This window comes from Ambystoma mexicanum, chromosome 14, assembly GCF_040938575.1.
Source record: "Ambystoma mexicanum isolate Mex_15411 chromosome 14, UKY_AmexF1_1, whole genome shotgun sequence".
In the NCBI taxonomy this organism is placed as follows: domain Eukaryota; kingdom Metazoa; phylum Chordata; class Amphibia; order Caudata; family Ambystomatidae; genus Ambystoma; species Ambystoma mexicanum.
Window position 1 is genome coordinate 471533313 of NC_090940.1, and position 25536 is coordinate 471558848.

The window sequence follows — 25536 nt, forward strand, 5'->3', positions numbered from 1 at the left end:
GAGGAAAGCACAAAAACACGGCTCCCTTGCATCAAACCCGAGAGGTAGCGGTGCTGCGACCTAAGGCTTGCCGCCGGCCTCGCTAACCTTCCCCCGCACCCACGGCAATCTTCAAGAAACATAAAACGCTTGCAAGCGCGCGACCGCCCCGGACTCTGAACTACACACTAATCTGCCCTTGTACTCGGCACTGCAGCCTCCACACGGCTGGCCACTATCCACTTACCCATACCTTCACATAGCACTGCATCAGAAAGACCCGAACTCTGGTGGCAGTCCGCACTTCGAGAGTGCCGCCAGCTGGAACCTCGCCTCCGCCTCCTCCACTGGAAGCTGCCTTTTCCTTCCCATACCAGGAACCTGCTCAGGAGCACACGAACGAGCAGCAAACAAAGTCCTCTGTTGGCAAGCAGGCGTCCCACTGCCAGGGAAAACGAAATCCTTCTGCCCCAGCGAGTCAGCAGGGTCCCACTGCAGGAGCGAGATGTTTCTGCCGTCGGACCCTGCTGCTTATAAGGCGGCTCGCCCCGCCTCCTTCCTTTGTTTAGCCCTTTGCGGGCTTTTGGGTTGTTTTGGCGCCCTGGCGCCGTTCCGCCCCCTGCCCTCCCCTTTCCCAGGGGGAGGGTACCAGGTTCTAGGAGCCATGACCCTGCAGCGGTTAAAATGCTGCCTCCTCCATTTTGCTTGTGGTCTTTTCCGTCGTCAGCGACAGCAGCTGCGTTCGCCCGTCATCAGTCTTAGCATGTCCAAGGTGTATGACACTGCTCACTCCGCTGACCTCTCTCCAACACAGCAATTCCCATTTGAGTGCGCTGGCTGTATCTGTTTTGCCGCACGGAGCTCGTTGCAATCGCGTGCCTCTTATCAGTGGGTTAATCATGCTTTGGTCGGTCTCGGGAGATCCATAATGATCCGTTCGCCATTGTGATCGGCAAAGTTAGAGGTTTCTTTTCCCCACGTTGCTCTGTACGGCAGGGGTTTTATGCTGTTATTGTTGCAGGGGAATGTTCTCCTGGCCTTCCGACATCCATTTGTTCATTTCATGTGTCTATTAAGAGTCAGGGCAGGGGGATTAAAGGCCACGAGAAGGCGCGGGTGCCAGAGCTCATCGAGAGCACATCTTCCTCGGCTGGCCACGCCTCCCCACTACTCCCTTCTTACACACTACTACACACTTTGCACGACTTCTACTCTCCCCTATCTGCATGTCTTCTACTCTCCACTCTCTGCACTACTTCTACTCTCTGCACTATGACCACTCCCTAAAACTCAAGGATATGGTGCCTTGCTCACCCACCCACTACACTCACTCTCAATATTCTCAACCCCTGCCCACTACCCTCCTTCACCCTTCAACTCGTACCCCACTCCTACACCCCTCTCTACTAACCTCACTTTCTCCTAACACTCACTCCCTCCCTCTGACACAAACTACTGCCCTCACTCCCCTACAAATATGTCCCAAAGAATATCTTTCTTTCTCACTGCCATCTCCTATGCAACACCCACCCCACTTTCTACAATACACTACACACAACTGGAAGCACCTGCTCACAACAATACCTCAAGGGTACTAAACTCTGACACCAATCCTCCAACCCTCTGCACCTCCGTCCATCCGCCACTTGGTCTCTCAGTTCACCTACTCCTCCTATTACCTCAACCAAACAACCCATACTCTTGTCTTTTCTGCTGTCTGCTTTTATAGTGGGTGGCTGCTGGGTCGGTCTCCCCCTTCTCATTGGCCGCAGCACTCACCTGACTCTCTTCACCAATCTGTGCATGTCCCTTCCCCCAGGGGTTGGATTACAATGGTTAGAGGCTTCCCACTTTTCCAGCATGGTTTTAGAATCAGCCTCTGGTGGGCAGCAGCCAGGGGCTCAGGCTGCCTGTTCTTCAGGTGGATTTTCTCTGATGTTGGTATTGTAATTTTGAGTTGGGGAGGATTTCTGTCTCTTCCCTGGCCCCCTGCCCGCCCTCCCACCCCAAAGTGCCTTCTCACTACCAGTTTGGTTTCTGCAGGTTCCCCATTGGCTTGGGGTCTGTCTGGGAGGGTCAGGGGGTGGTCGGGTGTGGGTACTGGGTGTCTCATTCTTGTTCAGCAAGAAGATTCTCAGTCCATTCCCTGGTTTCCTTGGATTCTACTCTTCTTGCTTTGGTCTGAGTTTTCTTGGGTACTCTCAGGGGGATTCTGGGAGTTGCGGTTCTGAAATGAAAGAGACATGGCCAGAAAATGCACTTGGATGTTGTGGGAGATATTGAGTGATACCAGAGGTGACATTCAAGGCAAATGGGGCTTTTTTCGGGAACTGGGACACTCCACCTCCCACGTCATATCTGGGGCTAGGGACTGGGCTGGTTTGTGTTAATGAACCCTCTGCCCCAGACTGAGGAAGGTTCCGGTCCTCTCTTTATGACCCTGACCCTGTCACACTTGCCTTGATGTTTCATCGACGCAAGCAACTTCAAGCGATCTGGAGGGGACCTGGAAATAAATCTTCCTCCTACATTGAAGCCAATTTAAAGCTCAAGGTTTAAGTGTGCCACACGTGATGCAACGTCACACTGGTGTTCAGCCCTGAGGCACTCCAGACTGGGTGCATGCGGGTCCAACACCAGCTAAAGATCTGTCGCAAGAGGCGCACCTACAGAAACCTGCGAATACCAGTATGCATGATAGGAGCCGGAAGGAGGGGTTGGGGGAGGAGGGGGTACAAATATAAGGTAAAAAGCATAAAGGCGGGAGAAGCTGGCTAAAAAGAAGAGTTGTGGTGAGGACAATCGTTTCTATTCACAAAGCAAAAGGTACTGACAGTTGGGCACCTGAGGGCGGCGCAGATCCACACCCCACGGCTTTGCCGTCTTGCACCTCAAAACATTTAAAGGGAAAAGCACACTTGCGATGCTAAAGGCTCTGTTCCTGTCTCCACGTCGGGAGACCCATACAGTATGGAGGAAAGTGGCAGGGCATTGGAGTCTACATTGGATCTTCTTCAATGTTCCACTGTATCACATTACTGGGCAGCAACTTTAAAGTTATGTCAAAAAAGTTTGAAAACCAACTGATACCCGAGTGGAGTCTACAGCAGCAAATGCCCTAGGTTCTTTTCCAGGGCACCTTTAATATGTTTCTTTACAGAATCACTACATTCTAAAGATACTGATTATACATTTTACTCCTGCCCTTATGACAGCTACATACGGCTGGATATGTGCTTCACTGAAGTCCATATGACCACAGGTGGCATCATCAAACATATTTCCGATTACCTTATCAGACCACAGCTCTCTCACACCACACATCATTCTTCCTCAGGCAACCATGTAGCCCCCTTGGTGGAGGCTTAAGGTCACAATGCTGGCTTATCCAGATATTGGGGTGGAGATTCAATTAATGGTGAGATAAAGAGCTTCTAGGAATCCAAATACAATGAAGAGGTCCACATAAATACATCTTGGTATGTGGTAAAACCAGATGTACCTGGCCAATAAATGTCTATGACCGAGCAAATTACACCCTCTCTATAATTAGGTATCCAAGGTCTTGCAATAGAAATGTAGCAAAAGCACTCTGATGCCTCAAAACTATTGTTCATGCTGAATAGGCTAAGAGGTTTGAAATCGAAAGTGGTGGTGTTTTTGAACAAGTCAAAGCCCAAAACCATGTGCTGGGTAGTTGGAGAACAAAGGCTTGAAAGAGTCCTGACAACTTAAACTCCAGCTCTCTGGTGGAAACGGGCGCTCGATTGAAGTTGAAAGCAAACCCATTGGTTTTGCAATTAAAAAGAATTTACTTTACACTCTGTGGATTCTCTCTTGCCCTCAATTGAATGCTATCGTGTGAAGGTGGAACTCCTGTATTGTCTAGATCTCTCATTGCTGGACATGGGAGATATTCTTGGCTCCATACAGGGTATGGTCTGGAAAAAAGACGTTGAACTTACTCCAGGACCTACCTAATTCAATTATAAGGCATGAACTAAGCCTGACCTCAATGAGGGCGAAACAACTGTGGAGACAACTGAGCTCTTATGCTAAAATCACTGACCCTGTGCCACAATCATTGTATGAAGATCTGGGGATTGTGTGCCAGCAGGAATTGGTGCCTTCATTGGTCTCTTTTTAAAAACAAATGACTAGTGTTCTCTGTGAAATCAACTCAACAACAGAGGAATTGATAAACAGGCCGTCTAAGACCAAACAAAAACTGTTAATGTACGACTGGTGTCAAACCATCGACAAAATTGGTACCTATTTGTTTTACAGGGAATATTCAAAATTCTCCAGGAAAAAAGGCGACCTGTCCATATATCTTTGTCTGTTTCCTTCTGCTGGGGCCAGAAGTCTATACTTACGGTTCAAATGCAATCTACTTTCTGCATTCGACTGTACTAGTAAATGGAATGGTGACTAAATAGGGCCCCTAACTTGTCATCTCTGCAAGCAGGCATCTGCCTTGGAAACATTGAAACATCTCATACTCTTTTGCCCTTGCTTGACAGAGCATAGAACATCATAGTTTAAGGGGCATGTGGGAGAGGAACCTATGGCTGACCTGTTCTCGGCCCGGCTTATGTGGGGGGATAATACCTCCCTTGTTTTAGCACTTTATACATTTTAAAGAGAAATTTTAGATCAGCTTAAAATGAGTGTTTAAAAGTATTGTTCTGGTTTTGCATTTGGTTGCTGATGAAATTTGTAATATTGTGATGTATACTTTTGTGAAAGTTCTGCTCTGTATTAGCTACAGTGACCATGCCGCAACACAATAAAAAAATTAAATAAATAAGAGGCTAATTTTGAGAAATCTCCTCAGTGAAAATCGCAAAGTGCTTCACCGGATGCAGACAAACCTTCTTTGAAGAAGGTGATAGACTGCTGGGATTGCTAGCATTCCCCCTGACGTATATGCAGCAGGCAAGGCATATACTACTGAAGTGATTGTAGACTCTCATGAAACTGTACTGCATCATATGTTAAACATGAATTAACAGTTTGCATCATTTTACAGTGGCGTATATGCTCAACCCCAAGCCTGCAGTAGACTTCGCAGACGCAGAGTCAAGTGTTATTTCATGGGGTATCTCTACCACATATATTTCCTGAACATCTGGAGATGTTGAGTTCTCAAATACCGACTGCACAGATACTACTGGAGCCATGGAGAGCAGCCTATTGGGAGGTTAATCCAGTATTTCCAAAATGAATTTGGTGACATAAAAAAGCCGGATTAATGACTTAAAGTTTGAAATTGCAGTTTTTGCGGGAACTATTTATCCAGCTTCCCCCACACCAGTTCAATAGTCCTGGGTGGGATTTACATTGTGTTCCTACATCTGTTGCAATGGCTGCATTTGAGTCTTTACATTCATGTTCTTTGATTTTTTCACCCTTATGGTGATTGTCCTGGTTGTCAACACTTCGGCTAGGTTGATGAGTGAGCTCCAGGTTTTGTCTGTTAAGCCCTCTTTCCTAGTTTGCTCCAATGGAAAAACTGTCTCCGAGACAGACCATCCTTTCCAAGGTTGTGTCAGATTTTCATCTGTCACAGACAAGCCATCTTCCAGTTTTCTTCTTTCTTCCCTCTGCCTCATCTTTCTAAGCCACAGAAGTGGTTTCACCGCCTGACCACAAGAGGGCTCTCCTGTTTTATGTCTTTCAGGTCATCAGAAAGGATGACCAGCTCTTTGGGGGTCATGCTGTTGGCCATATGGGTAGGCTTTTAAAAAGCAGACCCTATCCAGATGGATCATCTTCTGTATTTCAGGTTGTTATGACCAGGCAAGTAAGCAACTGCGTAAAGGTCTCAGGGCTCATTCAACGGGAGGCCTGGTGGCTAGGCCTGCTTTGCAGTGGGGTGTCCTGGTGTTGGATATCTGTCAAGCAGCTACATGGCGTTCTTAGCACAAATTTGCCAATCACTACTGCTTGGAATCCTTGTAATGTCAAATTGCTTGCTTTGGCTGGGCGGTGTAGTTGGTGGTTTCCTACTCTCCTCCCTGCATGCTTCTGTACTGCTATAGTAGTTTGTCTCAGATGAGATGAAGGAATATATTAAATGAACAAACAAATTACCTCTCAGAAATGTTCTATCTGATGGATTAACCAAGGTCCACCCACCCATCCCCCAAAATTCCTGATTGTTCACTTTCAAACTGCCCTTTATGGCAGATCGTCTGCACAGCTCCTGCTGTTCGGCAGTCAATAAGCTGCTGAGTGCTAGAGAATGAAGCGGACCTGAGTTCAAGGGGCACGGTTGGCTCCATACATCAGCCTTGCCATGCTCTCTTACATCATTGCCGGCATCATGGGCTGGGCAGGGGTGGCCTGCACCCACTGGTGTTGGAAAAAAGATAAGGAATCTCAAGGAGTAAGGAGTCCATTAGAAGAGAGTAGAACTAGATTTAGAAAAAGTGGTAACAAAAACATAATCACATGAAATTAATACCTGATTTTATGCCATGTTAAACACATGGTGCTCATTTAGATATGGACAGAGTGTGCCAAAGTTCATAATTTACTAACGGAGACATATTTTCCACCAGTGAACTACAAACCATGACATTTTTCCTTTGATGCACTGGAGCTGGAAGACAGAGTGTAAGACTAATTGTGTCTCCCAACTCACCTAATGCATCTAAGGAACATAAATCTCTACCAGAATTGGGTATTCATGCAGGCATAGATGCTGTAATCCGCATCGAATTCTGTTAGGAAAGATTTCGTAATTGTAGGTAATTTTCCTTCCATGTGGCAACCCCTAAACTTTTTGCTGTTGTTTTCACCTTGTTCTTGACTTTGCCAGAGAAGTGCAGCCTTCTGCCGCACTCCTCTGGGCTTTCGCTCCTTTCTTACGGGGAAACTGACATGCCCTTAAGACAGTCAGTACCGGGGAACGCTGTTTCCCGTAGTTTCTTTTATCGTGTTGCGGCTTTAGTGCAACATGACACAAGAGGGCACTGTAAGCTAAGTTACAGCTCTCTTGGGTCTCTAGCCTTCTACAGGCCCTAGATACTCTTTTAGGATGGTATTTTGATCGGTGCAAGTCATTCAGGGACTGGAATGGTGGCAGCGATCGTTTTGTTTATTTTGAGCTCCTTTTGGCGTTCTGAGCACGTTTTTCGCACTGAACCAAAAATGGTGGCCTGGCTCCCAAAATGGCCAGACCACGAGGCTCCTTTGTCTTGTCCACTGACCGTCTTGCTCCCTTCACCTTCCCCAGGTCGAGCGACCCGGGGCCTTCCTTATTTGGGCATGTAGTTTCCCGCGAAACGTGGTTGCTTTCGCGGGCTTCTACATGTCGTTTGTGTGCCTCCAGGCTGTGGGCTGGGATGTCTGGTCCCAATACACATCCTGGGTGCCAGAGAGTCTAGGGTAGTGTGAATGCCTGGGACCACCGTGGTCCGTGATTGGTCCGCGTATGGTATGTGTGTTGATGAGCGGATCTCCCATTGGCTCCCCTCCGTTTTGGCGCGAAGGGAACCGTGGATAAGAGGGAGCTGGAAACACCACTACCATGTCGATCTCCTGAGTTCTCACGAACGAAGGAATACAGGAGCCAAGTATCCTGCAACCAAGAGGCTGGACCGAGGAATCGCTGGTGACCCGCTGAAGGACTCCTCCTTTGCACTGCTGTCGTCCTGTGAAACCCTTTCCTCCTTTGATCGAACCAGAAGGCCTGTACTGGTGCTTCGACCTTTGGAATAGCAGGAACAGCTATTCCCGGCGACTTCATCAACTCCTGCCAAGTAAGCCTTCGGAAGTGTCTCTGGGCCATCCAGTTGACTGACCAGCTCACAAGGGAGTCCTGCTTTGTAACCGCCACCAGGTTGTGTTGTATTTCGAGTCCTTGTCACTCTCCCACGCTTCGTACACTTGGCGTTCCCAAGTCTGAAGGGAGGAGTGTACATTTGGCTCGGATACACACGGCCGCTCCGTTGTCCTGCTGCGGCAACAAACTGTGCTGGTTTCGTCGATTGGGACGTCTTTTTGCTCTACACGACTACGAGGCGTTCCCTGCTCTTCTGAACCTGCCAGCTGCTGAAACTAACGTGGAGAAGCCTGGGTCTGCTTGCATCGGGGACCGGTGAGTAGTATAGCTAGGATCTGGTCGCCCTCCTGCAGTAGCCCATTGCTTTTCCCCGCTGTGTAAAAACAGCACCCTTTTGTCCGTACTCGCGCTCTGCTTCTGCTCGCTGTGGAGGCTGCGCTTGAGTTGCGGAACCTGTTCTCCTTCTGTTGTGCACTAACCCAACTGCCTGACTTCCTCCGAAGAGCTTCTCCTTTTGCCCGTTGGCACCGGCGTGGCAGGTACTTTGAGCACAAGGCTACACTCTTCGCAGGGCTCGGACTTCCATCTAGTTAGGTGCCTCTGAAGGCGAACTGAGTCTAAAGCGTTATCGCACTGCCTGTTTTCCTTCCCTTTCAGGTGGACTACACATTTCGTGCTTATAACGCTAGCGACTGTTGTATTTGTATATATATTGTGTTGATATGGTATGTGTTGGTTTAGTATTGTGATATTGTGATTTTCTCGCTACGGTCATTGTTTTAAAGGCCTTAAAATAAATGTGTATCTATTTTTGATATAACAACTGTTTGGAGTAGTTTGTAAGCGCTCTTGCTTTGTGTGCTCATTGCGGGCTTTCAGTCACCCTCACCCCTCTTTAGACCTAGTCTTGACCGCCGCGATCGCTACCTTGATTGGTCTGGCTCGTCCAGAGGTTACCCTGTTCCAAGTAATTAGGTTGGCGTTCTGAACTTCTGCGCCACCAGGACAGAGTTCAGAAATCCGTCTTAACAAATTGGTGTACAGCGGTGGGATACGACTGAAGGTATCCAGTGTTGCGCTCGAACTAAGGCATTTCAGGTTATTCCAACCAGTACACGTAGTGAATTGTTGTAGTATAACTTTAAAAAGGCCATAGTCCTATCTAACAGTATGGAAACAAATACCTTGTTAACTTTAAATGCTTCCAAATCAGAAACATTGAAGAAGATGTGTGCGGAGAGAGGTGTTTCCTCTCAAGGCACTAAATTGGAAATGATCCAAAGAATCGTGGCGTGGCAAGAAGCGCAGCTTGACGCTATAACTTCTGAGGACAGTGCGGAAGGTGGTGGGGCTGCTCTCACTGGTAGAACCGACGGTTCTGCCGCTGCACTGATCCATCGCGACCACGAGGACAGGGAGGACGAGATGTCTAATGTTTCCTCTGCCAGTGCTGATGGGGAGGCTATGCTTGAATTCAAGAAGCAAGAGCTGCGGTTTAGGCAGCAGGAGCTTGAATTCAGCATAGCCAAACTAAAAATCGAACAGGCAGAAAAACAGAAAGACAGGGATCACCAGTTGGAACTGGCCAAGCTTCAGGTTGCAAATGGGTCCAAGGGTCCTGGACATGGGTCTGGGGCTTCCTCTCATCCACGGTTTCCGAAAGATCTGCTCAGTGTGTATAAAGAAAGGAATGACATTATGGACTGGCTGAATGCGTTTGAGTATGCATGCGAGGTTCAAGAAGTTGACAATGCTGATAAGATTGCGTGGTTGCTCAGTAGACTGCCCCATTCTGGCTGTAGTGCCATTATGGAAAAGTCGAAGGCTGAGCGAGCTGATTTCGCAATGTTAAAGCAAACTCTCATTTTAAAGTTTGGGAAGACTCCGGCCCAATATTTAAAGCGTTTTCGAGAGTATAAGAAAAAGGAAGGTGGTACTTGGGTATCTTATGTCGCTGAATCTTTGAAAAACTTAACTGGCTGGGTCGAAGGTTATAAGGTTTCTACCTTCGAAGGCATGATAAATCTTGTCATGCTGGAACACATTTTTGCTTCTTCTTCCCCGGAGCTTAAGCAGCATTTGGCCGATTCGAAGGAGATAGATCCTAAGAAGCTGGCCATTGCAGCAGACTTATGGGTGTCACATCGAGTGTCCCATAAGGACAAAACTCATCCTGGTAAGCAGGAGGAAGGGAAAAAGTCCAAAGATATGGAGGGTGGGAAATCTGCTAAATCTTCTTCCCATAAGGGCCACAAAAAGAAAAACAAGGGTAAGACGCAAGAGAACTCACAGGGTAGTGGAGGTCAGCCTCCGAAACAGAACTCTGGTTACAATAAGCCTCCCTACGTAAACAGACCCACTGGGGCTTGTTTTTCTTGTGGAGCAACTGACCACGTGAAGGGGGATCCCCGTTGTAAGGTTAGACCTTTGGGGGTCCACTCCGCTAATCTGGCCTTCTCCTCCTACGAGGAAGAAGAGATTACAGGAGCATCCTTCTCCTTAGACTCATTTCCCAGCGGAATAGAGGCTGAGGTAGTTTTAGTGTCCCTGGGAGCCTAAAGTCGCAGAGGCTTATGCTAGGATTCCGGATAATACCAAGCACTACTTTAAAGACAGTGTGCTGATCAATGGAGTGGATACTCCAGCTCTTAGGGATAGTGGGTGCAGTCGCACTGTAGTGGATTCTACCTTGGTAGACTCAGAGGAAGTTGCCAGAGCTACTCTGATGCCCACTAAGTTGGCTGACGGCCCCCTCCGTATGTTTCCAGTAATACCTGTAAATCTTACTTTAAATGGTACAGCAGTCAGGATTCCAGTGAGCATTCAGAGAAACGTCCCGGGAAAGGTCTTGTTGGGTAATGATCTCAGAGCTTTAGGGCTCGTAGGAGACACTGCCGAAAGACCCTACACACGGTCTCAAGCACGGGCAGCATTGGCCAAGTACAATACGCCGCCCCAGCCGAAGGGGAAACCCAAGGCGAAAGGAGTCTACAAGTCAAGACGAGGGAAAGAGAATATTCCCCCGAGCTCGCCTACCACTGCGGTGGAGGAAGTTGGTCAATCGCCCGGGCCTGACGAGGAGGTGGCGATGCCTGAAGTATTCGACCCCAACGATCATCCTGAACTAAAAGACTTGTTAGTTGAAGGAGGTCCTGATAGGGACGAATTCAGTAAAGGCCAACGTGAGTGCCCATCTCTGGAAGGCCTAAGGAGACAGGCCTGCTCCCAGCTTGAGGGTGAACCTCCTGGGACGCATAGGATTTATTGGGAAGGTGGACTCCTGTATAGTGAGCCCACAGAGTCTACAGAAGGAGACCATAGGAGGTTGGTGGTTCCCCTTGCTGTTAGGCCCTTCCTCCTGCAGTTGGCGCATGAAGTTCCCCTTGCTGGTCACCTTGGTATGAAGAGGACCAAGCAAAGGCTATCCATGCACTTCTACTGGCCCAAGATGGGGGTGCAAGTAGAAAGTCACTGCAGGAGTTGTGCCTCCTGCCAGTTGTCTGGTAAGGTTGGCGCGACAATCCAAGCTCTGTTGGTACCGCTCCCAGTTGTGGGGGTACCATTTGAAAGGGTAGGGATCGACATCGTTGGTCCCCTTGACCCGCAAACATCCTCGGGCAATAGGTTTATCCTGGTGCTGGTCGACCATGCAACCAGATATCCTGAGGCCATCCCATTGAAAACTGTAACTGCCAAGTCAGTTGCAAAAGCTTTACTCCGCATATTTACTAGGGTTGGCTTCCCTAAAGAAGTTGTGTCAGATCGTGGCAGCAACTTTATGTCGAAGTATATGCAGGCTATGTGGAAAGAATGTGGGGTCACCTACAAGTTCTCTTCTGCATACCACCCCCAGACCAATGGTCTGGTGGAACGTTTCAACAGAACGTTAAAGAGCATGATTGGGGCTCTGGAGGAGCCTCAGAGAAGAAAATGGGATCTTCTTTTACCATGCTTACTGTTCGCCTACCGAGAGGTACCACAGGAGGGTGTTGGCTTCAGCCCCTTCGAACTTCTGTTCGGTCATCCCGTACGGGGACCCTTAGCCATCGTCAAAGAGGGATGGGAGATGCCCACTCCCCCTGTTACTACCAATGTAGTTGATTATGTGCTAGGGCTCAGAAAACTGATGGTACTTCTGATGGGCTTGGCTAGTGATAAATTGAAGGCAGGACAAGCGCTGGTGAAACATTGGTACGACCAGAAAGCTTCCCTCATCAACTTTACACCTGGTCAGCAAGTCCTGATCATGAATCCCATAAGGCCTCGAGCTTTACAGGACAAATGGTCAGGCCCTTACACAGTGGTGGAGCCCCTGGGTGAGGTCAACTATTTAGTGGACCTTGGAAGGCCTGGACAGGCTCCAAAAGTGTTTCACGTAAATAGGCTGAAGGCTTTCGTCCCAAGAGTCGAAATCGCAGCACTGCTACTGGCTTCAGATGTTGAGGAAGAGGAGTCTGAACCTCTTCCCGACCTGTTCCAAAGCGGTCCTTCAGATAGCTCCTTTGAGGGTGTCCGAGTGGCCCCTCACCTGACTTCTGATCAGCAGGCTGAGGTGAAAAGTTTGCTTAGGCAGTTTTCCCCCCTGTTTTCACAGTCGCCTGGTTTGACACCTTGGTGCAAACATAACATTGACACAGGAGACAGTGTACCTACCAAAAGTAGGGGATACAGGATGTCAGACAAAGTACGGTCTTATATTAAGACCGAGGTCAACAAGATGTTAGACCTTGGGGTGATTGAACCCTCTAGTAGTCCTTGGTCCAGCCCTGTGGTGTTGGTTCCAAAGGCAGGCACTTCTGAATTGAGGTTCTGCGTGGATTACAGGGCTCTGAATGCTGTCACCAAGACAGATGCCCACCCCTTGCCTCGAACAGATGAGCTGGTGGATACTTTGGGTGCATCCAAGTACCTCAGCACGTTTGACCTCACTGCTGGCTATTGGCAAATAGCTTTAGCAGAACATGCCAAGGAGAAGACAGCATTTTCCACTCCAGACGGCCTTTACCAATTCCGGGTAATGCCGTTCGGGTTGAAGAATGCACCTGCCACTTTCCAGAGGCTTGTGAATCATGTGTTGAATGGGTTGGATGAATTCTGTCTTGCATATCTGAACGATATAGCAGTTTTCAGTGCCACCTGGGAAGACCATGTGAAACACCTCGGGATTGTGCTCCAGGCTCTTCAGAAAGCCCACTTGACCATAAAGGCTAGTAAATGCCAGATTGGACAAGGCTCAGTGGTTTACCTTGGACATGAAGTAGGTGGAGGGAGGATACAGCCTCTACCCAGTAAAGTACAAGCAGTACGAGACTGGCCTACCCCCACTACGCAAACCCAAGTGAGAGCCTTCTTAGGACTCACGGGGTATTACCGCAATTTTGTGGCAGACTATGGCACCATAGCTGCTCCTCTGACTGCCCTCACAACTCCGAAGAAACCCAAGAAGGTAACTTGGACCGACGAGTGTGAGAAGGCCTTCAATGGCTTAAAAGACTCCTTGTGCCAGGCCCCTGTCCTCAGGGCCCCTGATTATCAAAGACCTTTTATCGTGCAGACGGACGCCTCTGACACTGGGATAGGAGCTGTACTATCACAAGTAGATGAGAAGAGTAAGGAACACCCTATCGGTTTTATTAGTCGCCAGCTTAAGGACAGAGAGCTCAGATGGTCCACGGTAGAGAAAGAATGTTTCTCTGTTGTGTGGGCCCTAAGGAAGCTGAGGCCCTACCTCTATGGGACCCACTTCACTGTGCAGACTGACCATAAGCCGTTAAAGTGGCTAATGAACATGAAGGGGGAGAATCCAAAGTTGCTTAGGTGGTCCATAAGTCTACAAGGCTTCGACTTCACTATTGAGCATAGGCCAGGTGTCCAACATAGCAATGCTGATGGGTTGTCCAGAATGTTTAACCGACCTGAACAAGAGAGTCATCCAGGGGTGGATTAGTTCCCCCTGTCCATAGTCTGGGAGGGGCGAGTGTTAGGAAAGATTTCGTAATTGTAGGTAATTTTCCTTCCATGTGGCAACCCCTAAACTTTTTGCTGTTGTTTTCACCTTGTTCTTGACTTTGCCAGAGAAGTGCAGCCTTCTGCCGCACTCCTCTGGGCTTTCGCTCCTTTCTTACGGGGAAACTGACATGCCCTTAAGACAGTCAGTACCGGGGAACGCTGTTTCCCGTAGTTTCTTTTATCGTGTTGCGGCTTTAGTGCAACATGACACAAGAGGGCACTGTAAGCTACGTTACAGCTCTCTTGGGTCTCTAGCCTTCTACAGGCCCTAGATACTCTTTTAGGATGGTATTTTGATTGGTGCAAGTCATTCAGGGACTGGAATGGTGGCAGCGATCGTTTTGTTTATTTTGAGCTCCTTTTGGCGTTCTGAGCACGTTTTTCGCACTGAACCCAAAATGGTGGCCTGGCTCCCAAAATGGCCAGACCACGAGGCTCCTTTGTCTTGTCCACTGACCGTCTTGCTCCCTTCACCTTCCCCAGGTCGAGCGACCCGGGGCCTTCCTTATTTGGGCATGTACTTTCCCGCGAAACGTGGTTGCTTTCGCGGGCTTCTACATGTCGTTTGTGTGCCTCCAGGGTGTGGGCTGGGATGTCTGGTCCCAATACACATCCTGGGTGCCAGAGAGTCTAGGGTAGTGTGAATGCCTGGGACCACCGTGGTCCGTGATTGGTCCGCGTATGGTATGTGTGTTGATGAGCGGATCTCCCATTGGCTCCCCTCCGTTTTGGCGCGAAGGGAACCGTGGATAAGAGGGAGCTGGAAACACCACTACCATGTCGATCTCCTGAGTTCTCACGAACGAAGGAATACAGGAGCCAAGTATCCTGCAACCAAGAGGCTGGACCGAGGAATCGCTGGTGACCCGCTGAAGGACTACTCCTTTGCACTGCTGTCGTCCTGTGAAACCCTTTTCTCCTTTGATCGAACCAGAAGGCCTGTACTGGTGCTTCGACCTTTGGAATAGCAGGAACAGCTATTCCCGGCGACTTCATCAACTCCTGCCAAGTAAGCCTTCGGAAGTGTCTCTGGGCCATCCAGTTGACTGACCAGCTTACAAGGGAGTCCTGCTCTGTAACCGCCGCCAGGTTGTGTTGTATTTCGAGTCCTTGTCACTCTCCCACGCTTCGTACACTTGGCGTTCCCAAGTCTGAAGGGAGGAGTGTACATTTGGCTCGGATACACACCGCCGCTCCGTTGTCCTGCTGCGGCAACAAACTGTGCTGGTTTCGTCGATTGGGACGTCTTTTTGCTCTACACGACTACGAGGCGTTCCCTGCTCTTCTGAACCTGCCAGCTGCTGAAACTAACGTGGAGAAGCCTGGGTCTGCTTGCATCGGGGACCGGTGAGTAGTATAGCTAGGATCTGGTCGCCCTCCTGCAGTAGCCCATTGCTTTTCCCCGCTGTGTAAAAACAGCACCCTTTTGTCCGTACTCGCGCTCTGCTTCTGCTCGCTGTGGAGGCTGCGCTTGAGTTGCGGAACCTGTTCTCCTTCTGTTGTGCACTAACCCGAACTGCCTGACTTCCTCCGAAGAGCTTCTCCTTTTGCCCGTTGGCACCGGCGTGGCAGGTACTTTGAGCACAAGGCTCCACTCTTCGCAGGGCTCAGACTTCCATCTAGTTAGGTGCCTCTGAAGGCGAACTGAGTCTAAAGCGTTATCGCACTGCCTGTTTTCCTTCCCTTTCAGGTGGACTACACATTTCGTGCTTATAACGCTAGCGACTGTTGTATTTGTATATATATTGTGTTGATATGGTATGTGTTGGTTTAGTATTGTGATATTGTGATTTTCTCGCTACGGTCATTGTTTTAAAGGCCTTAAAATAAATGTGTATCTATTTTTGATATAACAACTGTTTGGAGTAGTTTGTAAGCGCTCTTGCTTTGTGTGCTCATTGCGGGCTTTCAGTCACCCTCACCCCTCTTGAGACCTAGTCTTGACCGCCGCGATCGCTACCTTGATTGGTCTGGCTCGTCCAGAGGTTACCCTGTTCCAAGTAATTAGGTTGGCCTTCTGAACTTCTGCGCCACCAGGACAGAGTTCAGAAATCCGTCTTAACAAATTCCACCTGATTTTGGCACCTGCAAAAGCTAGGGAGAAACCATAGAGGTTAATATAATTGCGTTCCGCCATGACGGACATAGCAGGTGGCAGTTACAATTGTTTTTCGGGATTGGGTATAAAACAGCACAAAAACTTGAATGAAATTAGATTTCAAGCAAAAATAGGTTTGCATCCATTCATGGAAACAATCACAACAGCATGAGGACAGGTTACATACAAATATAAGCTTAAACATTCCTCTTCGTGCAATTTATACATTATAAGAATTACTACCATTGTATACCGTTCAATTTCGAGTTTTGCTTGGCTGACGTACCTCTTTTACAACAGTGTATGCTTTAGCTACACCCTCCCGAAGATCGACTGGCTGATGTGCTAAGCGATGGCGTGAAATCCTTTTTGTTTGGTTTGCCTCAATAGGACAGAGTCCAGGGGACACCATATCATAAGCTGTCTCTGCAGCCACCTGTTGATGATAGCAGACAAATGAATATCACACAGCTTTTATGATTCAGGAATTTGTGTATTTAAAGTTATCACTCTAATTCATACACTTTTTTACTCGTAGCAACATACATAAAACACTACAATACAGACACGACTTCACAAATGCATGTCTTAAGAGGGTTGTGATTTAACTGAAAGCAAAGAAAAAAAGCATATTTAAAGGAGTGCTCATTGTTAGGTTCCCTGCTGGGGTAGCCATTGGGGACTGAGCTTGGGGTGTGCGGTGCATGGGGCCCAGGGCCATCTTAAGCAGTTTGGGGGCCCGGGGCATGGACACCACTGGGGCCCCTCTCCAACAGACCAAAGGAAATAAGGGTTATAGAATATCCAGTGCGCTGCACCCCGTGTCACGATATCAAACCCATGGCTTGATATGCTGCCTCGCAGAGATCAAAATACGCATGGTAAACACCATTTCAGATACCTTAACCTCTTCATTCTTCTTGTAATCAGAGTGATAAACAAGTGCATTTCAAGGGCAACATTAGCAGTCCGAGACCAGGGCACTTGTTCAAGCATAGGTACAGCAAACATTTCAACAATAGCAGCCACGTGGAAGGTACACTGGACATAGTAGAACTTCAGGACACAGATTTTATGAAAAAGGTACACATAATCCAGAATAGTCAAACGACTCCGATTAGCTGCTTCAGAAACAGCAAAAGTGCTCAAGCATGGATACAGTCGACCAAAGGGAAGCACGAATAAAACTACACATACTATAGCATAGAGAGTGTATGACGATTTGAAGATACCAGGAAGGTGTCTGTATCCAGACAGACTGAGATTAGAAGTGGGACACGGTTTTCAAGCAGTGTTGTCATTTGAGAGCAAAGAAACAGGTGGCTGTGGTGTGTATTATATCAATGCTCACTATTATTATATAGGAAGCAACACTATCTATAGCCAGTGAAACCATGAGGGAGTCATTTTTAAAGATCATACCCTAAGAACGAAATCACTTTGAAGGGCTGACAATTCTGAAAGGTTTAGGGACTTGCAATTTCGACAGGTGAGGAAATAAAAGATTAAATGAGATACCCAGGATCATACATTAATTAAGAGGTGAAGCTGGGATTCATACCCACTCTACAATTTCTGCCTTTTACCAATTTCTTTTCTAGTTTTTACCCTGAACTAAAATAATCACATTTTACAAAACTGACTTGATAAATATGAAAATCACATAACCCAATATAAACATTTAAAAAAAACCGTTATAGAAACATATTATGCAAAATGGGAATGATTCTAGCTTCATTATTTCCATCATCAAGGAACATATATAAATATCAGCATACTAATCGATGTGATCTTAAAAGATTTCAGATAGGTTTCTCTTTTGTATTTTAAAGCTTTAAATACACCCCAGACACAGGCTTGCACAATGGTATTTAAAAATGTGCAGAGAAACCTTTGAATTCTACAAAAAAGCAAACCGTTTTGTTGTCACATAAGCAGAACTTAAAATATGCTTGTAAGAAGCCTGCAATATCTGGTCTGCATTCTTCTGTCTAGAACACCTTCCACTCAAATGACCTACAAGTTAGGAAATATCAGGTAATTGCCCAAAAAATGCCACCAGTATGTGAGAAGCAAACCTTTTCATAGAAGGCAGTACAGTACTGTCAGTGATATAAGATGTGTACAGGATCACTGTATCATCTGCTGGCAAAGCCAGGATCCAGTTATGAACGCTTTGGTTCCACAGTCTTGGATTTGGATACATAAACACCACTAACACTTTATTGTCATAATTGGCGGTGCCTGCCTAGTTTTACAACTCCCCATCTAAACAAACCCATTTCTAGACCTTCACAATACTGACGCTATGTTAGTTTCTATAGGAATCGCTATGTGGTGCAGGTACATTGGTGATAATAACACCTGGAGTGCTATAAAACAAAGTACTTATACATCTAGACTTAACAATTTCATACATTCGAAACACTGAGTCGGCCTTGCTGGAATTTGGTATTGTAATCTTGCATATGAACGCATATCTCTGCAATGAGTGCTTAACACACTGAGCTATCCTCTGAACCATCGGGGAACTCACATTTATCACTATGTATTATAACTTTGGCTATTGCATATGATCAATATAATCCCCACAGAAAGGTGAGAATGCTACAGGTGTTGTGCCGCGCAAACTACGTATACCACAGTGAACATGGCATTACAGGATGAAAAGATCTGAACAAAATGTACTTGTCAACAACAGACAGAAAACAGGTTTAGCCTTAGCAGCACACAATAAAAAATCCTCATGTGTGATACTTAATTTTGTTGACTTAGGCAAACTGACTTTAAAAAAAAATAAGGCTCCTTCTTGGGGCCCCCCTCCAAGGTGGGGGCCGGGGCAAGTGCCCCTTTTGCCCTCCCATAAAGACGTCTCTGATGGGGCCTGCTAATGCGCAGCGCCGGGAGCATTAAAAACGCATGACACGCAGCAGCTGGTTGCAGCCCAAACTGCCGTCCTTCTGGCAGGGCGGGTTCTTTATTAGACGCTTCACGTCACCGCACATGCATGGTCACCGCACATGCGGGACGTGAGACAGATGTAACATTCCTCCTTTATCCGAAATAACAAAACCTTAATATAAACATTTATACACATTGGTTCCAACCTCCCCTCATTTGGAAAGCTCAATAGTCTCTTGGCCTTTCACCACTCAGTCTCTCAGTTTCTCTCAGGCTCCCAGGGCTTCCCTCAAGTTATATCTGCTGGGCCGTGGCCGACACATTGTTTCCGATTCACCTCCCCCTTCCGGCTCACCTTCGATTTGTGGCGACAGCTCACCTATGTCACTGCCTTGTGTCACTTAATTCTCCGCTCTCTGGCTTGGGGCGTTCCGTGTGGGCCTGTCGTAATTTTGCTGCAGCCTTTCCCTGTCTGTCCACATCTCCTCTGGGACTCTCTTGAACCAGGAGGCATTTCTGGAGATTGTTTCATGCCCTCTGCTTGCTGTCACCATTGTGCCTTCCGTCTGAATGGCCCTCCATGGATTGTGGTCAAAGCGTGTTTCTAGCTTTGACTTGCTGGGGTTCCGTAGTACCATTACCTGGTCACCCGCCTTGTGCTTGGATTCTCTAGGTTTTCTTCTGTTACTATATGCCTGTTTGCAAGCACCCTTTTGGCTTGTGTGCACTCGCCGTCAAGACCATCCACGTTCCTGTCGGGGTGATGTGGTATTGATGAGTCTACCATTGTCCCATACATGAGGCCTGCAGGGGGCACGTTTGTGGAGCTGTGAGGCGTTAACCCTGCAGTTCCGCAGGAATCGGTACAGGTCAACCCACCACAGGCTGTTTTGACCTCTGGAGATTCGGAATACCTTGTTGATTGTTCTCATGAATCTTTCCATGTCTCTATTACCTTGCGGCAACCTCGGTGTGATGTGGTGGTAGTTGATGTGTAGATCTTCTAAGCACCTCTTTATATCTGTCCCCTGGAATGGTGGCCCATTGTCGCTCTTGATGTACTTGGGCAGTCTGTGTGTGGCGAACATTTTCTCGAGTGCTGGGATTACAGTTTTTGCCGCCATTGAGGGTATTATCTCCACCTCTAGGTATCGCGAAGAGTTGTTGATAGCCACCAGTAGGTAAGTCCCCTCCTGCACTATGCTGATAGCCTCCCATTTGATGATCTGCGTTCTGCTGATCAGATTTGATCCGGGTTTGGTGGGGCTCACGTTATTTGGCATGGGTGGCAGCATGTCATAATCTCCTCCACTTTGGCGTCTATGGTGGTGGGATGTCTTATTCTGGCCTTTGTTCTGACCATTCCCTGATGTCCCTCGTGGGCAAGTGTTACAATCCTGTTTTGTAGACTGATGGGGATAACTATGTGTGTTCCTCTCATGATCAATTCTTCGCTAGTGACTGTTAGGCAGAATCCTGTGCAGTGCTCTTAGGGACAACTACACACAATTAAGACTACAAGTGGTAATACAACTTCACCTTTGGTACAAGCCTGTACTACACTGTTAAAAGTGGTAGCAGTAGCGGAGCAGCCACTTATCTCAAGAGCAAATGAGCAGTAGTAGAGATTACACAAAGGACTACAATTACTGTGACCCAAGCAAACACTGATTCAAGGTTTTTAGTTAAACAGTAAAAGTACATTTATTTTTGACCATCTGTTCGCAAAAGACTTCACTTCTATTAAATTAAAACCACACACAAAATACACTACACACAACCAATTCTCCTTGTGCAGAACAACTTGAGGTAAGTACCTTAGGTTTTGACAGACCGGTGTTATGAAGCAAAAGACGTTACCGGAAATACATATGCGATCACTTTTTGACAGTAATGACAGTTCGGTCTTACTGAAGATACGCATACCCGCGGGAAGAAATGTTACCAGAGTTAAAACTCACTTAGCACCTGAGTTAACACAAGAGAGTTGGGGGCAAAAATCATAGGCAATACTTTTGTCAAGGCAGACAGAATCAGAGAACACTTGCTGACCAGAAGATAAAAGTCAATAGGCCTGCGCCAGTGTCAAGTAGAACCGGGTCCCTGTTGTCAAGGATCACACAGACAGTTCACGATTCAAGGCTGCCAGGAGTACTTGGATATTGTCAACAGAGGAAGCAAAAGTTATAAGAGGGAAGGAAGACAAGGGCAAGCCTTGGATGTGGAGAAAAGGGTTCACCCTAGTTCCTCGAAGCTGGACACAGTACCTTATTCTTTGAAGAAGCTAGTGCCATGGCAGTTGTTCCTGGTAGTTTCCTGCAAACTTACGGTTCCTGGAGCTTCAGTCGTGGGGACAAGAAGGAGGGCGTCTGGAGTGATCTGCACTACCCAGGGATGAGGCCAGCAGCAGCGACAGTGAATAAAAGGTGCGCTCCTTTAAATCCGGAGAGGCTCTTCAGGTGGCTATCCGGACCACTACAGCAGTGTGCAGCGATTTCGACCAACAAGAGGGTCCTCTGGCTGATGAAGATGAGCAGGTTAATCCCACCAGGCTCAAGGGAAGAAGACTCCGGACTGGATCTTCTCTTGTCGTTGAAGGGTAGATAGCTCAGGAGGGCAGCAGGGCTTCACCGGGACTCGGTAGTTGCAGCAGCCGTCTTCTTCTCCGCTTCTCTTCAGTTCCTTGCAGCTCCAGTGGCGACTCTGCCTTCTAGCCCAAGAGTCCTGCCTTTTATGCGAAAATCCCCCATTCACACAGCCTGGCTGTAAATCACCCAGCAGGGGGGTTGTCCGGGCCAGACAACCACCTCAGCCAATCATGGCAAAGTGCGACTTGGGTTTCCTAGGATACCCTGTGCAGGGGGTGACTACACCCCTCCCTCACATTCAGCCCACCTAGACACCCAGGCGCCAAGAGGAGGGCTTCTTGGCAGAAGCCGGCCAAAAGACTGTGAACAAAGAAGGTAAACCTGGTTTGCCGCACAAAGTAAAACACAAGAAGGACTTTAACAAAAAGAAATGACGAATAAAGCCAACCAGAGTCAAAAGAAAGAGTATTTGGTCAAGCGGGTTTACGTTCGAGGCTAATATAATAGCCTGGAACAATACCACGTTTATATAGTATAATCGCGATAGAAAGGTTAGGGTAGATACCACTGCCACCAGCCAAGTCTAAATTTTAAAAGAGCAAAACAAAGCTCCGAGTGGCACAGACAAAAAGGGATAGGAATTAACCCTTTCCAGTACTCCATGTAAGATGGGGTGTACTAGGTCTGTAGTTTTAAATGACTACATAAAGTAAATGGCAAATTTATCTGTTTCTGGGGGACAGTAGTCAGCCCCAGAAAAAATGAGTCAGAGGGCAGTCACAAAGACAACCCTGTGCTACTGCACTGAAGGTGCTGTGTAACACACAAAAAGTGGGGCTCATGGAGTGGTGTACTCCAGAGCCCAAGATCACACAAACAGTAGAAATACACAAGGCAAAACATATGTAAGAGTGGGAAAAAGGCTCACACTCTTACCAAGTGGAAAAAATAAACTCCAGAAATCCAGTAAAGCTGCTGGGGGACTCACCAGGTGAGGGAAATTAGCCATAGAATAAGAATTCTCCTTAACAGTGACGGACAGTCTAAGCCGTACTGGGAACATTCCAGTGAGGAACTCCTTGGCTGCAGGTGTGCACGTGAGGGAGGAATGATGATTTCCATTCTCACGCCAATATTGTGTTTTTCACGATGTCGCAGAATGGGTCGCTCTGTGTGGCCTCCACTATGCCGTCAATGCGGACTGCCCTGGGCTTCATCGTGTTGAGGATCTGGCAGATGTGCTCTTCCGTCTCTTCCAAATCATCCACCTTGCAGAGGGTTGCAGCTCTCGGATGCCTGTATAGGAAGTCTGCTGGGTTGTCCATCCCTGCCTGGTATACCAGGTCAAACTCATATTGTTGGAGGTGTAGCAGCCACTTCCCTGATTCTGGCTGGAGGGTGTGCGGATGACCCAGTGAAGATTGGAATCAGAGGCTTGTGGTTGGTGTAGGTTTTGAATTTACAATATAGAGGTTTATATGAACATGTTTGCAGCCCGACAGGACCGCAATGGCTTCTTTCTCGATGTGGGAGTACCACAATCAGTGTTTTATTCTGGCCTTTGTTCTGACCATTCCTTGATGTCCCTTGGAGATTGGCGGTACGCAATCTTTGCTATAGTGGCTGTTGTTGGTGCTAGTTGTAGCTTCTGCAGGATGGGGCCCATCTGCGCAGCTCTTGCGTGCGACAGCTCACTTTGGCAATCATGTTCTAGTATCTTCACTAGGGTGATTCCTTTCTCACTCAACACCGTTCTGCGTAGCTTTTCTGAACACATTCCCTTGATTATTTGGTGCCTTATTTCTTTTTCAACGTCGTTGAATTGACAGGATAGTGCCAATCGTCTGAGCCTTGTGTGGGAGGCATCAAGCGTTTGTTCTTCTGTTTGCACCGTGGTGCAGAAGTTGAAGGTTTCGAAATCATGGTTTAGTTATGGCATACAATGCGCCGTTAGGGCATGTTTTGCCAGTTGGTAGACGTCTGCGCCATCGCCCACGGCCAACGAATTAAAGATGTGTAGCACGTCGTCACCAACATTGAGTAGAAGGAGTGATCTTAGTTTTCTTGCAGTTGTCACATCCTTGCAGTCCATTGCCATCTCAAATTTTTGAAGCCAGATGGTCCTCGCTGATATTGGGTCTGTGTATCGGTCAAAAGGCCAGAGCGCTGCTGTGGTTCCCCCTTGGTGTAGAGGTGATGGCGCAGGTGGTGTTAGTGACGCCGCTATTCTTGCCGGCATGCTGAGCCTTGGTGTGGAAAGTCCAGTAGCCATGTTGGGCTTGCTGTGTGAAGAAGGATGGCACTTGTGTAGTGGTGTGTGGTGGTGTGCAATTTGTGATTGCTCCTCCTCACCTGTAGGTTGCTGTTGTGGTGCTGTCTTTCCTGTAGGGTGTGGGTTGAGAAAAACGTTGGCTGTCCCTCATCTACATGTGGAGAATCGCGTCCCCTCCGTGCTTCCAAAAATTGTACCAAAAAGAAATCATCAGCACCACATTACCACTTTCACGATGCACCAAGGCCTGTACCAAGTCAAACGCCTCATCTTCGGAGTGTCGTCTGTGGCCGAAGTGTTCCAGAATGTCATCAGGGGTGCACTAGCGGGGCTGGAGGGAGTCATCAACATAAGTGATGATATTCTAGTTTGCGCAAGGTCTGAGGTAGAACACATGGCGAGGCTAGAGAAGACGCTGGAGAGGATTAAGCATCTAAGTCTCACACTACACCGGGAGAAATGTGAGTTCCTGCAAAACAGAATCAGAATTCCTTGGTTTTGTGTTCCACGAAGGGGGCATGTCACTGGATCCCCAGAAAATACAGGACACCAAACCCCCAGGGAATGTGCCAGAAATACAGAGTTTCCTCTGGAGGGTTACTTACTGTGGCCGTTTCATTCCCAATCTAGCCACGATGTCGGAACCTCTGAGAAACTTTACCAGAAAAGGCACTGCATGGAGATGGAGCAGGAGGCCTTCGAGAACATCAACAAGGCACTCACTGAGGAGGGAACTATGCCGTCGAAAATCATTGTCGATGCCAGCCCTTTTGGCCTGGGAGCAGTCCAGACAGTGTGACTCTGTTGGGATTGTGAAGCAAGTGGCATACACGAGCAAAGCTCTCTCTGACAATGACAAGCGATACTCCCAGATCGAGAGGGAAGCGATGGCGGTCCTGTGGGGATGCCGCCATTATAGACTGTAGATTTTCAGAAAGCCGTACAGTGTGATAACTGACCACAAGCCACTTATCAATCCTGGCTGGGTCCTCGCCGAAGCCCCACCACACATCGAAAATGGATGTTAGCAATGCTAGAGTACGGGGTAAAACTAGTGTACTGCCCAGGAGCCAACAACGCAGCGGACTACCTATCAAGGTACCCCAATGAGCACAAGGGGCATTAAGAAGCCACGGAGGCCGATGATTATGTCAGCCCTGTGGTAGAAACCTCCACGCCTATCTCGCTATCGGTGCTGGAAATGATGGAAGCCTCTAGTCAGGATGAGTGTTTTGGCCTTATCAGAGCAGCAATGCAAAGCGGGGAGTGGAAGAATGTTCTGATGGGCCTGAACAGGAAGATGCAAGGAGCATGGGTGGAGCTCGAACATTTATGGCGTGTGCGCCATGAGCTCTCATTCACTGATGAAGGGCTCCTGCGGAGAGGCAAAAGGAATGTGGTTCCGATGGCACTAGTCCCATGAATCATAGGACTGGCTCACCACGGGCACAAAGGCTCTGCCAAGACTAAGGCCAGGCTGAGGCTCAAGGTATGGTTCCGAAAGCTTGAGAGCTGTGTAGACAACTTTGTGCGAGGGTGTCGGTACACCGGGAACCTCACATTGAGTCCATGCAGAGGAGTAACCAGCCCTGAGACATATCACACATTGACTTTGGTTCCACAGAACGAGGGTCCCATTTCATGGTGATTTTCGACCAGTGGTCGAGATACCCAGAGGTGGATCTGGTGGACTCCACCTCGTTCGACCAGATACTACCTGTAATGGAGAAAATCTTTGCGACCCGTGGGTTCCTGAGAGAGATATGCTCAGACAACTGGCCCCATTTGAGTGGGAGAGCTTTGCTGAGTTTCTACATGAGTGTGGAATTTCCCATCGGAAGATATCCCCCAGATGGCAAAGGGCCAACGGAGAAGCCGAGAAGCACACGCTCAGTAA

At 47.9% G+C, this 25536-nt stretch overlaps 1 protein-coding gene across 5 annotated transcripts in view; it reads right to left on the reverse strand.

Annotated features, from left to right (window-relative positions):
* ATG2B (autophagy related 2B) overlaps positions 1-25536 on the reverse strand; it is a 5509925-nt gene that overhangs the window by 119664 nt on the left and 5364725 nt on the right. For all 5 annotated transcript variants that reach the window (XM_069637692.1, XM_069637689.1, XM_069637687.1 and 2 more), the window contains one exon: positions 16165-16314. In XM_069637692.1, coding sequence (XP_069493793.1) covers positions 16165-16314 — 150 coding nt within the window. The remainder of the gene's footprint in view (positions 1-16164; positions 16315-25536) is intronic.